This window comes from Pseudorasbora parva, chromosome 9 (assembly GCF_024679245.1).
Source record: "Pseudorasbora parva isolate DD20220531a chromosome 9, ASM2467924v1, whole genome shotgun sequence".
NCBI lineage: Eukaryota > Metazoa > Chordata > Actinopteri > Cypriniformes > Gobionidae > Pseudorasbora > Pseudorasbora parva.
In genome coordinates, this window is record NC_090180.1 from 18254360 (window position 1) to 18270995 (window position 16636).

The following is a 16636-nucleotide window of genomic DNA, read 5'->3' on the forward strand; positions in this document are numbered from 1 at the left end:
AACATCCAAATTCAATAATTAAGTTGCGTGCCCGAATACTTTTGTCCATGGGGTAGGTTTATTATAATTTTTTTGTTTTTTAACAACTTCAGAAATCATTCTAATATGATGATTGGAGGATCAAGAAGCATTTTTTATGATTGAAAACAGTCTCTTCATTTATTTGAAATGTATATATTTTTTTACTTTACTGTCAGTTTTGATCAATGTCCCTGCTGAATATCAGAGAGAATAAAGACGAGCAGTATCCGCTTTGACTTGTTAGGTTTATTTATCTCTTTAATCTGCAACATACATTTCACACAGTGCAAGAAAATCAACTTTTGTGTGGATGGGGGCTGCTGCCAATTTCGTTCAGTCTTTACAAAATAATGACATAACATACTTCAATTCAGTCACTTTTGTATTCACATAACCATTAAAACAGAGACTAAAAATATCAGGAATGACTGGAAAATTCGAGTTCCTTCTGAATATAATAATAATTGGGACATAGACTGATCATGAAGTTTCAAACATTCTTAATCTAACAGCCTTATACCACTCTTGCTTAAACTATCAGATGAGCAGCACCAGTGTAAATTGGCATAGATGCCTTGTACTGATATGAATGGATCATGCACATCCAAGTTCAAGAGCTGGATACATTTTCATCAGCTGTTTACTTCACAAAAACAAACAGAACAACAAAAAAATAAAAGTTCTGATCTGCATCTTCAAGGCAATGAACGTCCTTTTGCCATTTACGCCAATTGCGGTTTCACAAATAATATTGCTCAATATAAGGAAGGCCAGGATACATAATTTTTTACAGTGTAATGAATTGAAAAAAGGGAGTAATTTCAAAATAATTTTTAAAGTGTCCATTTGGCACACGCAAAAACAAACAAACAACCAAAACCAACAAATTCTGGGAATGCATGTGTTTGCCCATGCTTACGTGTGCCAGTTTATTGTATTTGTGAGAAAAAAAGGGTTGTCTCTTACATTACACCATCTAGCGATATGCATTAATGGAAAGACAATCAAGGCTGTTTATTGGTTGAGTAAAACTACTCTCCAGTTTTTGTCCCAGAGCTGCTCTTGAACTTCACCACCATGACAGTGATGTTGTCGGGGCAGCCGCGGTAGAACGACTGCAGCACGATGCTCTTGGCGCCGAAGTGCGGCTCATCCAAGCGTTCCCGCACGAAGCGCACAGCCTCCTCGTTGCTGAACGCGTCCCACAGGCCGTCGGAGGCGAGGATCATGAACTCCGGCTGTAGCTTGTCCAGGTCAAAGGTCAAGATATCCGGGTCTGGGATGACCACATTCAAGTTCTTCAGAGGGTAGTCACCAAGTGAGCGTGACATGGCGAGGATGCCTTGCACACGCCAAGAACCATTGAAACTGATGAAGCCACCTGATGGATGAGATCACACATGCGTGTTATATTCACACAGAGAAGACATCTCATCTGGAACTGCCAGAAAGCCATGACAAGTGCAAACTCTGAGGAGTTTGGAGGTCTGTAAGCGTTGTCATTTAAAAAAAGTTTAAATAGGGAAAGTCACGATCATATTTATATTTTTATATATATATATATATATATATATATATATATATATATATATATATATATATATATAGGTTGCATTTATTTAATTAAAAATGCATGAAAAAACGTAATACAGTGAAATATGTACATCTGATGTACATCATCTGTTATATAGTAAAGTGTCATTTATTTCTGTGATCAAAGCTGAATTTATCATCATTACTCCAGTGTCACTAATCTTTCTCATATTAGGATTTGATGCTCAACAAACATGTATGATTATTATCAGTGTTGAAAAACAGTTTTGCTGCTCATGATGCCGCTTCATTTTTGTGGAAACCACCATACCATTCAACTATTTGTGTTAAAATTAAAAAAGAGAAATTAATACTTTTGTTGATCAGACATAGGCTATGTTACATTTTATAATATAATTTTTTAATATTACAAAAGATAATTTATTTAATAAATGCAAATAAATGCTGTCCATTGAACTCTCTCATCAAAGAATCCTGAAAAATACACAGTTTTCAACATAGATAATAATTAAAAATGTTTCTTGATTATAACGTCCTCTTATGAGAATGATTAGTGAAGGATCATGTGACTGAAGACTGGAGTAATGATGAAAAATTCAGCTTTGATCACAGGAATTAATTACACTTTACTATATTCACATAGAAAAAGGCTGTTTTCATTTGTAATGGTATTTCACAATATTACTGTTTTAACTGTATTTTTGATTAAATAAATTTGGTGAGCAGAAGATGAACATTTAAAAAGCTGTCAGATAGCACTGCATTATTCATATATGATATAGGCCTACTTTATTGTCAATAAATAGCCTACACTGAGATGGCTTGAAAAACACACAAAGCATATATTGTCGCACTCGTCTGATTGTCGTCGACACGTTTCAACTCATAGCGATTGTTTTCCTTCAGCTGCAGCTTCAGCATGACAGTAAGTTTCTACGAATCCGCTTTTGAACTTTCTGTGAGAGCCCTCCTCATATTTAGATATGAAAAAAATGACAGGTCATGCATAGATTATTTTTTTGTCTCTGAATTTAAATCTTGATGTATTCACATTGGTTTCTATGTATAAATACACTTGCCCGTGACCACAAGAAGCGCGCAATCAACCGAGGCAGAGAAAGTTGTCTTTAGCGTCCCTATTAACTTGCCCGCCCCCACGCAGGTAACGCCGGTTCGAATCCCGCTCGGAGCGGGTTGACTAGGAATAAGAGAGACCCAGTAAAAATGCAGGGGATGAAAATACCCCGCCCGTAATCTACGCCCATGCTTTAATTAAACTCTAAGCTTGCTTCCTTCCATCCATCAGACTCGCGTGGTAGCCAGGCGTCTCATTCAATGGCGAGCTCAGTTGACGCTGTCTACAGAACTGTAGTTTTGTTTGTTAAAACATTAAAAATGTTTTAACAAACAAAACTCTTACTATCATGATTATAATAATGATTTTATTATATTATAAATCAAAGGTTTATTAAAAAAAATAAATGGTTGTTTTAAACTAAAAATGTACTATTATGAACATTATCATTATTATTATTATTAATAAAATGTTAAAATATTACTATGTATGCAAAAAGAAAAAAGGCTTTTAAGATTAAATGGCCCATAAAATGTCAACTGTCAAATTAAATTACCAACCATTGCCATTCAAAGGGTATAAATAGATTCCAATTAAAGTTTATTTAATAAAATAATATTTTTTGGTTGCTTTAACAGAAAGCAATAATAATAATAAAAAAAATGCAAAAAATGATAAATGTTCAAAAACCCCTCCATCTATATAATCTATATAATTTAAGAAGTACTTTATTTATATAGCGCTTTTACAATTAGCCTATCTAGACGATTGTTTCAAAGCAGCTTCACAGTGTTAAACAGGACAATATAGCAACAAAATTTGATTCGGCTGTACAGCCGCTCTGGAAAAAACGGTGATGTTATCAGCTTATTTTAATCTTAAATTATCATATAGCGACAATGTTGGCAGATCAGTAGTTATATAGTTTATACAATTAATTAAGACCTAATAAATACATTTTATTTGGATATTTAGTTGAATAACTTGCATCGAAATTGTGTCCCCATCTCTAGATGATCTCAATTATACACCATGAGACAGTTACATTTACTATGTGATATTTTTAAGAAAATGTTATGAAAAATGGTGATAATCATTGATAAGTTAAACCAAGATAACATTTTCAAAAATGTCATAAAATATTTATTTTGAAAGTATGGTAGCCGAATAATTTTTATTTGTAAAAGTCAAAATTGTTTATATGAAGTAAAATCACCACATATGCCTGTAGTAGCTCCCCTTAAAGCAGGCAAACTCACCGGCTCTCTTGATCCTCTTGCGCTCCTTCAGCTGGTAAGGCTTGTGATCATGCGACAAAGCCACAGCGTTGCCGTCTTTGTCACAGAGAACGCCGCGAGAGTCTCCAACATTTGCCACAGTCAGTTCACGGTCTGACAACAAGGCGATCAAACATGTTGTGCCTAAAAACAAAGGGGAGGAATTCAGCATTGCTTCCAGTTTCCAGTCAGCCAAAGCCCAGAGATCAGATCAACCTGCTGACCTGCTTCATCATGGGAGGCAGAGAACTTTTCCACCATGTCCCGGTCCACAGCCAGAATGCGCTGCTCTAGGATGGCGGGATGAGAGAGAGAGCCGTCTTTCTTTTCCCGCTCATACGCCTGCAGCTGCTGTTTCAGAGTCTCGGGCAGGTGGGCTTTCACATAATCAGCAGCGGCCTGAGCACGAAACAGAAGAAGAAACGCAGATGAGCACACAAGAGGCATGAAGTGGGCTGCTTCAAATAGGAATCGCACGAAAAAATGCCCAGGTCATACTTCACCCCCAACTCAAAAGAAATAATATTTTATAAAGAAATATGAAATAATAATTTTGAGACCATTAAGATTTTGTGTGACATTATTTCATGACAATTAAAGGTCCACTGAAGTGCCTTGAAATGCACCGCATTATTCAACGTGTTGATGTAATTTCCCCTGTAATGGCTCCAGCTGTTAGCAGCTCCTCCCCTTTTTTGAAACAGCCAATAGTGCTTTGTTAATACACCGTGTCAGTTTGACTAGAGCTTTTCTGTTTGGTAAAGTTTCCTCTAACCAGATCTCCTCCATATCACTTTGAAATACAGCATTGATTCTGTGCATTGTTCAAATGGGTTCGATGGGTTTTGTTGTCTGCGCTGACTCGCGCATATGATCCGCGCTGCGCTCTAATATCTGTAGTCAACGGCTCTGCTCTAACGTTAGACTATGTCTGTGCGCTGCTACGGTGTGTGAAACTAACGTGAAACCAGATTTCATTCACCTCAAATGAAAGCATATTTACACTGAATTGTTTCCTATCACAGATATAGTGTGCTATGTTCTGTTCACCATGTAGACATTTTTAAATGTGTTAAAACTGACCGATTTCAGCCACGACTTCAGCAGCGTAGGGGGCGGGCTTTAGATTCTAGAGAGCATTTGATTGGACAGAAGATTTGATGAGAAGGTGAAGTCTGCGATGATGTCATTAAAATCTGATTTGTTTTAACAGAAGTGAGAAAATCTAAGTCTTGAATGCTTATATCTCCTAAATGCAAATTTTGGAACACACCAGCGTATTCATAACTTGAAGGCACTATAATGTTGGTCAATACTGGGATCACGTTTATTCTTGTGGCATTACTCATTGATTCTGGAAACATCATGTATATAATTTTTTATTGTCTTTTCAGCAGAATTCAGTTAATCTATGCATATTATGCATGATGGGAAGGATGGATTGATGGAATGTTCGATAGATCGATCGATATAGATAGATGATAGAACAACTGGATGGATGGGCGGATGGATGAATGAATTGATGGAACGTTCCGTCCATCTATCCATTCGATAGATGGATAGAATCATGTGGATAAATAGAATGACAGATAGATAGATTGATTGATTAAACTTTTAGATAGAATAGATAAAACCCTAGATGACAGATCCAGGGTTGGAAAAAAACGACAGATGGATTGATTGATGGAACAACCGATGGATAGATTGATAGATGGATGGAGCAATAGATCAATGAATGGATGAAACCTAATGTAGTTCCAAACTTAACCTAACTGTACTTTCTTCTGTGGAACAAACGATATTTTCAGAAATGTCTCGAGTGTTTTTTGTCCATACATTTTCTGTTCATAAAAATGAAGTCAACGTCGCCAAAATGATGTGGTCATCAATGGTTTTCTTTTGTGTTCAGCAGAAGTCCGTCAGTCAGTCATGTAGGTTTGGAACCACATGAGGGTGAGTAAACGATGACAGAACTTTCTCTTTTTTTTTTTGAGAACTATCGCTTTAAAAGAGGCCTAAGAGCTGTTGCCAGATGGAGTTTGCAGCAGAATACAGATGAAGGGACAGAAAGTCTCTAGAGAGTGAGTGCCCTTTCCAAATACTGCCAGATCACCAAAACAGAGTCAAAGAGCATTATTTCATTGCCTAACTCTGCTTCCCCATCATCAGTCAGGATGCGTTCAGCAGCTCACACTACAGCCTTGTGCATCTTTGCCAGTGACTCAGCAATGTCACGCTATAAATACAGTGATGAAACCAGAGAAGCAAACATAATACCTGTCTGCCAAGAGAACGCTGCAGTCTCTTTTCGAAAGCCACATCCCGGAGTTGCTTTTCAGACAAGACACGGCAGAGCCTTCTGATGAAGCCTATGCATTATTTACACAGAAGCAGCGCTTGTGCAGAACACTTACACAATATGCAGATATAGCTCAGGGTCACTTTGCACATAGCAGTGATTTTATACCCGTAAATAGCACAGAGTGGATATGAAGAGGAGTCTTTCAGATCAGAGCTCGGGGGCTTGCTGAATTCTGCACCTTCAAAATTCTCCAGAATGTATAATCTCATAATAATAAAAATAATACTGCTTGCTTAAATGACTTCGGCGTAGTTACCTACCATCTGAAAAGGGCAAAGTAGTCAATCTACAGTAGTCAACACTACTTATACAAATATGGTCATGACTATATTGTGAGCCTGGAAATAGCACAATTTTCAGGGTGTCACAATCTGAATTATTCAAAGTAAGTTGATCATTGTGTCTCAGGAACAAAGGCAGTTGGGCGTTGGTGACCCGCAGTGACCTCCTTCCACTCAAGACCCTCCTACCGCAAACACACTACAGTCAAGCAGCCATTTTACTTCATTCACACACCAACACAATGAGTGCTTTATTACTGGTGTTACGCACCTGTGTTTGGAAGATTTAGGGCTTTAATGTGTTTAACTCAAACATAGCAGTGCCAGTGCATTCCTGCCAATCTCATGAACTTTAAAGCGAGTCTATTTTTAGGACCATCAAGATTTTTAGATTTTTTAAAGGGCCTAAATAAAATAAAATAAAAAATTCAATCTGTTCATCATATAAAGGGGTTGAGTTTCTTCAGAAAATTTTAGACCGCTCAATTCATATGGATTCGTTTTACGATCTCTTTATGAACTTTTTGAAGCGTCAAAGTGGTAGTTGTTTAGCTGCCAATAGAGAGAACAGAAAGCGCTCAGATTAAATTAAAAATATAAATTTGTGTTCCAAAGATGAACGAAAGTCTTATCGGTTTGAAACTAAATGGGGGTGAGTAATTAATGACAGAATTTCAACTAACACTTTAAAGTCATTGTCCAGCCAAATTCTGATTACTGCAAATATATTTTGTAAATAGTAAATTAAATGAATTAAGTAGTATTCGCTGCATTGCATTTGTGATCAATAAACAATCCCCCCCACACACAGCAAAAATTAGTTGAGCACAAGAGACTTCTTTCAAAAACATAAAAAAAATCACTTTTGAGTGACATAGACATGTTTTCATGGGATTCACCCATTCAGTGTATTTAGACTCTGATTTAAAGAAGAATAATCATACAGTAACTCACGCTATGTTGTACCCCTATTGCTAATTAAAAACTCTAATTCAAGATCAGAATGAGGAGAAAACCAGAACACCAGGGAATAGAGGAAGATAGGCTTTGATTAGGCCAACTGTGCAATTCATTGTTAGCGGGAGCTCTCATCATTAGCAGACACCACAGGGCAAAATTATTTAACAGGGTATTTTTAACAGACCCCCTGGATCAAATATTTGTCAGACCTACTTTTAACTTCTGACACTTTAAATTTAAATCAGAACTTATATTTGCAGGTTGATTACACATGCAAATTCTAACCACAATAGGATTGTTGACTATCTACTGCTGAGGTGTTTCAATCAGCCGGCTGTTGTCCAAGAAACCAATTACAGCCCTGCAGAGCTGTAATAAATCAAAAATGTTTGTTGCAAGCAGCTTAAAAAGTAAATACAAAAACTGGCTCAGACTTTTAACTGGGTGGGGTGTTCATACTGTTGTTTGGGTATCAGATTTATGCACTGAACATTGTGGGAGGCTGGAAAAGACTCCCTCTATAATTTCTGGAAAAAATAAATGTATAATTAAACCCAACAGTGTTGCTATTCTGCTCCTTTGGGGCTGTTGTGAAGAAAAAAAAGTGCAATTATTTGTTCAAAAATACAGTAAAACCATCAATATTGTGCAATATGATTACATTTTAAAATAACTTTTCTATTTTAATCTATTTTAAAATGTAATTTATTCTGTGAGGTAAAGCTGAATTTTCAGCATCATTAATCCAGTCCAGTGTCACATGATCCTTCAGAAATCATTCTAAAATGAGGATTTGCTGCTCAATAAATATTTCTTCTTATTGTCAATGTTGAAAACAGTTTTGCTAATCAATATTTTTGGATTGTGGATCTTTTTCAGGATTCTTTGATGAATAGCAAGTTCATATACATCCAAATAACTGTGAATTTATTTATTGTCAAAGTATTTCTGCTGTATAAATTAATTAATAATAAAATATTACTATAAAACAAATTATATGCAATATACAGTGCCTTGCGAAAGTATTCGGCCCCCTTGAACTTTGCGACCTTTTGCCACATTTCAGGCTTCAAACATAAAGATATAAAACTGTATTTTTTTGTGAAGAATCAACAACAAGTGGGACACAATCATGAAGTGGAATGAAATTTATTGGATATTTCAAACTTTTTTAACAAATCAAAAACTGAAAAATTGTTCGGCCCCTTTACTTTCAGTGCAGCAAACTCTCTCCAGAAGTTCAGTGAGGATCTCTGAATGATCCAATGTTGACCTAAATGACTAATGATGATAAATAGACTCCACCTGTGTGTAATCAAGTCTCCGTATAAATGCACCTGCACTGTGATAGTCTCAGAGGTCTGTTTAAAGCGCAGAGAGCATCATGAAGAACAAGGAACACACCAGGCAGGTCCAAGATACTGTGGTGGAAAAGTTTAAAGCAAGCCGGATTTAAATACAAAAAGATTTTCCAACCTTTAAACATCCCAAGGAGCACTGTGCAAGTGATAATATTGAAATGGAAGGAGTATCAGACCAAAGCAAATCTACCAAGACCTGGCCGTCCCTCTAAACTTTCAGCTCATACAAGGAGAAGACTGATCAGAGATGCAGCCAAGAGGCCCATGATCACTCTAGATGAACTGCAGAGATCTACAGCTGAGGTGGGAGACTCTGTCCATAGGACAACAATCAGTTGTATACTGCACAAATCTGGCCTTTATGGAAGAATGGCAAGAAGAAAGCCATTTCTTAAAGATATCCATAAAAAGTGTTGTTTAAAGTTTGCCACAAGCCACCTGGGAGACACACCAAACATGTGGAAGAAGGTGCTCTGGTCAGATGAAACCAAAATGTAATTTTTTCTGCAACAATGCAAAACGTTATGTTTGGCGTAAAAGCAACACAGCTCATCACCCTGAACACACCATCCCCACTGTCAAACATGGTGGTGGCAGCATCATGGTTTGGGCCTGCTTTTCTTCAGCAGGGACAGGGAAGATGGTTAAAATTGATGGGGAGATGGATGGAGCCAAAAACAGGACCATTCTGGAAGAAAACCTGATGGAGTCTGCAAAAGACCTGAGACTGGGACGGAGATTTGTCTTCCAACAAGACAATGATCCAAAACATAAAGCAAAATCTACAATGGAATGGTTCAAAAATAAACATATCCAGGTGTTAGAATGGCCAAGTCAAAGTCCAGACCTGAATCCAATCGAGAATCTGTGGAAAGAGCTGAAAACTGCTGTTCACAAACGCTCTCCATCCAACCTCACTGAGCTCGAGCTGTTCTGCAAAGAGGAATGGGCAAAAATTTCAGTCTCTCGATGTGCAAAACTGATAGAGACATACCCCAAGTGACTTACAGCTGCAATCACAGCAAAAGGTGGCGCTACAAAAGTATTAACTTAAGGTCCTCAATCAGAAATAAACGAGACGTCCTTCGTAGGACACACAGGCAGGAAGTATCACGTTGCTATGCCAACACGTTCAACCTCGTTGCGCTCTGACAGCAGTTATATGAATGAAAATTATTTATAACTTGAAAATGACTATGAAATGTTTCTCGTCTTGACAGCAATTTATGGTTCTAAACGTTTTTTTTAAAAAAAGCACAAATTTGTAATCCTGTTTACCACAACTATCTGTTGGAGGTAATAGAGCTTAAAAAACAAAAACAAGCTTAAACTACTTACATTTATAAACCACACCTACACTCATATATATCTTGCTGGGGTGCTATTTTTTCATACAATATATAAAATAAAATGATGGTTGTTAACGGCGACGCAAAGAATTGTGGGTTATCCCCAGCCGTGAAGGATACACCTCATGCACACTCCGAATTCCTGTGAAAGAATGACGCATTTGTAGGTTGCATTTGGAGTGTTTTTGTGGAGTGGAGTGAAATGTGTTTTTTCTCACTTTTTTGAAATGAGACGGCCTTATGACGTATGCAGCCTTCAAATGCAACCTCCAGAGGACGCAGCCTTCTGAAATGAGACGCAGCTTACCGGTATATTGCCAAATTATTGGGACACCCCTTCAAATCATTGAATTCAGGTGTTCCAATCACTTCCATGGCCAAATGTGTATAAAATCAGCACCTAGGCATGCAGACTGCTTCTACAAACATTTGTGAAAGAATGGGTCGCTCTCAGGAGGAGCTCAGTTAATTCAAGCGTGGTACTTTCAGAAGTTGCCACCTGTTCAATAAGGCCATTCACTACTAAATACTCCACAGTCAACTATTAATGGTATAATAAAGTGGAAGCAATTAGGAACAACAGCAGCTCAGCCATGAAGTGGTTGGTCACGTAAAATCACTGAGCGGGGTCAGCGCATGGTGAGGTGCACAGTGCACAGAAGTCAACAACTTTCTGTAAAGTCAACAGCTACAGTCCACCAAACTTTGTATGGCCTTCAGATTACCTCAAGAAAAGTGTAGAGAGCTTCATGGAATGGTTTTTGATGGCTGAGCACCTGCATCCAAGCCTTACATGAAGTGCAATACAAAGTGCCGGATGCATTGGTGTAAAGCACACCACAGCTGGACTCTTCTCGGTCTGGCAATCTGATGCTTCAGCTTTCAAGACATTTTGGACAATTTCATGCTCCCAACTTTGAGGGAACAGTTTGGGCATGGCCCGTTCCAACATGACTGCGCATCAGTGCACAAAGCAAGGTCCATAAAGACATGAATGAGCGAGCTTGGTGTGAGTCCTGACCTCAACCCAATAGAACACCTTTGAGGTCTAATAAAACACAATGTATTAAATAAAAAATACATTAATATTCTTAATATTAATTGTTTCTACAAAATAAACCAGAATTAACGTAATGGTTATGATGTCATTGGTAGCCAATGCAAGGTCCATTTAAACTTTCTTGGAAACATTTGGGATAATTTAAGTACAGAAGTCAACAAAAATGAGATTTTTGGATATTTAAATCTAAATTTAAATATTTGGCCTTTAAGAGTTTAGGTCAGGTAATAATCATCATGTCCTTTTTACAACAAAAGAAAGAGCCAGTATCAACATATACAGATAAGACTTATAATGTCAGGACGTTTGGGTCAGCAAACATTTATGAGAGGAGATAGTGTAGATTAAAAGACCTTTTACAGGGGCCGAAGAGCATGAGGTTGGCACATTTTAATCTATTAACTGCCTGGATTGCAGGGAGGAATCTGGCCATTTAAACAAATACCACTATAAATAGATTTCGGTCATTCCATAAATGATCGTGGGAGCCAGAAACAGCCGACTAATGCTGAGGAAAATGACTGATCGGTAAAAATTCAAATTTAAGAGTTTCCGGAGCTGGTTTAATAGGTGTCCATATGCATCGGCTCCTGTGAGCTATTAATTTCATTACTCAATAGAACCTAAGAAGGCATTCAAACTCTAGGCCAACCTGCATTCATCTGTTTTACCAAACAATGAAAAAGATAAAATGAACATCTGTCTGGCTGGGGAATAAGGCTGGTCGGAGCAGATGTCTGGGGGGAAGGGGGGACTGACTGAATGCCTAATATAAGTATCATGGGAATCTCTATTGGCTGCATTAGAGCATTCATATAACATTATTTTAAAGGCAGTTTGTGTAGATCTCGGTGATTAATCTTTAACATTAATAAACTTTTAGCCCAAAAGTTTTTATTTGGAAGCAATACTAAAACATAAGTATTTTGAAGGGGTTTAAATTGTGACCAACCAAAGGTGTAATTTTAAAGGCTGATATACTAACATATTAAGGGAGCAGTGTGGGTAAAAGACGTACATTGCCAAAAAAGTAAAACAGAAAATGTGCAATGTCTACACAGTTAATTAGTACATCAGTTGTATAATTTCTAAATATCGTCCAATTAACTGACCTGAATTACTTATCAGTGAATAAACTCTTAAACATAGTCAGCCACAAAGTGACAGTTGACCCTTTATTTACTCACACATGTTGTTCCAAATCTGTATGACCCTCTTTTACCCATCTAACACAAAAGACAATATGCTCATTGTAGTTTGTAAAGTAAAATAAAAGGTTATACGGCCTTGAAAGAGTGAATATTTTTTAATGATTCCTTTAAAGCCAAATATGTAATTTTTCGCCACTAGAGGTCACTTAAAACGAGGATAATACGGGTGGGATGTCATTGATAGGCGATGCATGGACACGGGTCCATGTCCAGAAGTGCCGTTTACGTATGGCAGATGGTAGTTGCCATACCCTAGCATTCAGACAGGGTAAATAAACGGCTTATGTTGCTGCTCGCCGGTAATTCTGTTGCAACTTTGAAAAACAAATTTGAACAGCCTAACACCATGTCCTAACCAGACGCGATGCGAGAATATTTTCAACTGCAAAACCAGACTCGACCCGAGATCAATCAATCAAAACTCACAGCCAATCAGAATAGCGTGTGGATGGGCTCTCTCTGCAAGCACATTCGCAATGATTGAGAAATTGATAAGTAGGCTACAATATTGAATTCCTTAATTGTATAACATTTTAGAATGATTAAAATTGCATGAGTGACTGATTTTGTTGTTGTTGAAATCATAGAATACACTTTTGTTCACCTTGACAGGTTGAACATAGTTGTTTCCTTTGTTTTTTGAAGATCTGAGGTAAATTATCCATTGTTGCTATCAATAAGGCTTATATTCAAACTCGCGTTTAATTCTTTTAACATTAAATAAAGCACATAATCAGGATTTGTCGTACTTTGTATGTTGTTTCAGTGCACAATGCTGCAGAAATAAAAACACTCACTTGTGTTTTTCTCACTTGTCGCATCTAGTTAGGACACAGCGAAGGCGCATATATATATATATATATATATATATATATATATATATATATATATATATATATATATATATATCAGTATTTACATTGTTGTCTTGCATTTGTATTGTATTGTTTTTTCTTTTAGTTGATTTTTGTCCAAATTTTGTTAGTATAATTAACAATTATTTGGGAATGTCCTTGTTGTATGCCCAGAAGGGCTCATGCCATAGGTTTTTGTGAATAGCTTCCACTGACCTAGTTAAAATTGTTTTTGGAAACATTTGGGATAATATAAGTACACAAGTCAACAAAATATATAACATTATTCTAGTAGTTTTGGATATATTTGAATCCAAAAATCCTACATATTATGCCTTTAAGTGTACGAATATTCACTCTCTCATTCGGCTACTTCGGCACCTGTTCAAATTCACCTATTTTATGATACTTCTCTGGTCATTTATTAACTTTTTGGACTTATAAACATTTTAGACAGTTCACTATGAAAGAGTAGGCCTATCCATGATGCTTCATATTTCTTCCTTTTATGTTCAAAAGCGAGTCAGTAATACGGGGTTCGTTTTTATAACAACATGGGGGTGAGTAAACACATTTAGCTATTCCTTTGAAGGTCGTCCCAACTAACCATAGAGGGTCCCCTTATGTTTGGTTATTTTGGTAACCAATTCCTAACGTTATACGAACGTTATTTTTATCGTTGTAACAATCGTAATTGTCATTTCGTAGCCTGTGTAAAGCTTTCACGACGACTCTCCTCAGCATCCACATGTCTTACCTCTCCGCCGTGTCCGTCAAAAATGGCAAAGATTGAAGGGTGGCTCCTGTTCACCAGGTCGGTAAGGACCTCAAAGCGGTCCTCCATGTGGTCTCTCCGGCCCTGTATCGAGTACACCGCAACATTGTTGTTCTTGAACTCCCAGGTCTTGGAGAACTCCGCGTCCAGCACGTCCAGACCGCCGAGCCTGTCGTTCATCATCATCTCCGCCACTTTCCCCTTCACCATCTTCACGGCATCCCGGCTGGACTTAACGATGGTTTTCACCTCGTCCGTGTGGAAGAAGTAACTCCAAAGGGCCAAGCTTATACATAACAGAAACAAGGTCTCTGGCCTGAGCAAGAAATAACGCATGATGCGACCCAAAAGAGACAAAAGCGTCATTGTGTCTCCTACCATCACACGCTCAAGACTGCACACGGGGACTGAAGTATGGGCTTCAAATTACTTCATTTGACCAATATTAAAGCCCACCTGCAGCCCGACTTGTATGACCACCTCTGAACACACCGCGACGCAAACGCTCGAATGTCCGTTGGTTATATTATAAGCTGCAGATGGAGAGAGATCCCGGTGCTTTCGGTTGCGGTCTGGCTCTGCTCTGCCCTACCGACGGGCTGCATATAACCGCACAGATCCCATTACCCCCAACGACAGCGAATCCTTTTCCTCCCATAAAGCCATCCGTGCCGCAAGCTAGCGTCCTCGGCGAGTCTCCTCTCAAAACGACGGTTATTTACTCGTTCGCGTGCGTCACTTAGAGTTATAAAAAACACTCTATATCGCAAATCCGTCGATGCACATGCCGCTGCCGCCGCTGCTCTGACTTCCTCCGCGCGCTGAGTGCGTGACTGATTGACTGCAGCACCGGGCGGAACAGGGAAAAGACACAAACGTTAAAGAAATTACATCATATCGGTCCGTTAGCTTCAGAAGCCTACGTCAGACTACATTTCAACGACGAACTGATTTTTGTACTACAGATGCCGCAACGTGACGTATCAGTCGATGACTATGAAAGGTCGTGACGTCATGCGTAGCTGTGCTCAGAAGAAAAACAGGGCCACGCTGAAATCCAAACTCTGACTGGAAGTTTGCTCCAGGTTATATTTTCTCCAAATTTGGTGGGTTTATTGTTATTTTATTAATTTGCAATTATAATGTTGAAAAAAAAAGAGTCAAATTCCATAAGGTCCTCTCGCCTGTCTCTGCGAGTGCTATACAAGCATAACTTCTCTCTTTCTGTATCCTCCTGAGTGTCATTGTCCACATACAGAGGCATTATATTTTAGTGGATTTTTTTCTGACACCATACATGTCACATGTGCAGTAAAGAGCACATTCAGGGCGTTTTTTAGAGAGACCATTTGTTTTAAGGTTTCACCAGGACAACACATTCATTTCATAAATGTCCACTGTAGAGGATACCAGGACTTAAATTATATTCATCTGACATTTCAGAAGACATATCAAGTGAATAGGAACAGTAATTAGAACAGTAAATTTTATTGAAAGGGAAAATGGTAATTTTACCCGCACATGTTGCTTGTAGGCCATAGCAATTTATTCCATCATACCTTTCATAACAAAGTTGAGAATCATCTTTTGACATCTCAATCAACAAAGTTTGGTAAAAATAAAATAAAAAATCCTAAAACATAAAAATGCCTACTATATATATATATATATATATATATATATATATATATATATATATATATATATATATATATATATATATATAATTTTTATTTTATATATATATATATATATATATATATATATATATATATATAATAAAATTATATATATTTATATATATATATATATATATATATATATATAAAATAAAATTATATATATATATATATATATATATATATATATATATATATATATATATATATATATATATATATATATAATTTTATTTTATACAAATTAGTTTTGTGTCCAGTCAAACAATAATAAAATAATATTTTTCAAATACATTTTTTCCCCAGGGTCTAAAGAGGGTTTAAAAACAGATCTCTTTTCTTCCGGCACTGATTTGACATTTGACTGATTGGCCAATGGCCATTTATTAAACTATGAAGAATTTCTTTGTCGTTTTAACCTTCGCATTACCCCTAAAGAGTTTGCTATTGTTTTTGATGCCATACCATCTGAAGTGCAACAAATGTCCCCGGCCTATATCCCTCTATTTGACCTCCTTTAGACCCTACTGTTTTAAAAATATTGCTTTTCATCCACCTCTTCCATAAGATCCATATGTTTATTATATTTTATTTACAGTTTATTTGAATGCTTTTGTTTCTGATACGGCCTTGTGGAAAGATTGGCTGATACCAAATAGATATTACTAATAAGATTAGAGAAGTTTTCTTTCCAATTTCCATCATGTATACAGAAATTCAACAAAGATATTGATTTTTTCTTCTTCTTTTTATTAAGAGCACCCATGCAGAGACTATGGTGCATTTATTTTGGCTTTGCCATTACTCTAAATTATTG

At 37.1% G+C, this 16636-nt stretch overlaps 1 protein-coding gene across 1 annotated transcript; it reads right to left on the reverse strand.

The window, feature by feature from the left end:
- Positions 1-247: 247 nt before the first annotated feature.
- ppm1la (protein phosphatase, Mg2+/Mn2+ dependent, 1La) lies at positions 248-15142 on the reverse strand. Its single transcript, XM_067454238.1, has 4 exons — positions 14123-15142; positions 4152-4326; positions 3910-4071; positions 248-1402 (listed from the first exon to the last, which is right to left on the reverse strand). The coding sequence occupies exons 1-4, from the start codon at positions 14519-14521 to the stop codon at positions 1053-1055; spliced, it is 1086 nt and encodes a 361-aa protein (XP_067310339.1). The 5' UTR covers positions 14522-15142; the 3' UTR covers positions 248-1052.
- Between the last annotated feature and the right edge of the window lie 1494 nt (positions 15143-16636).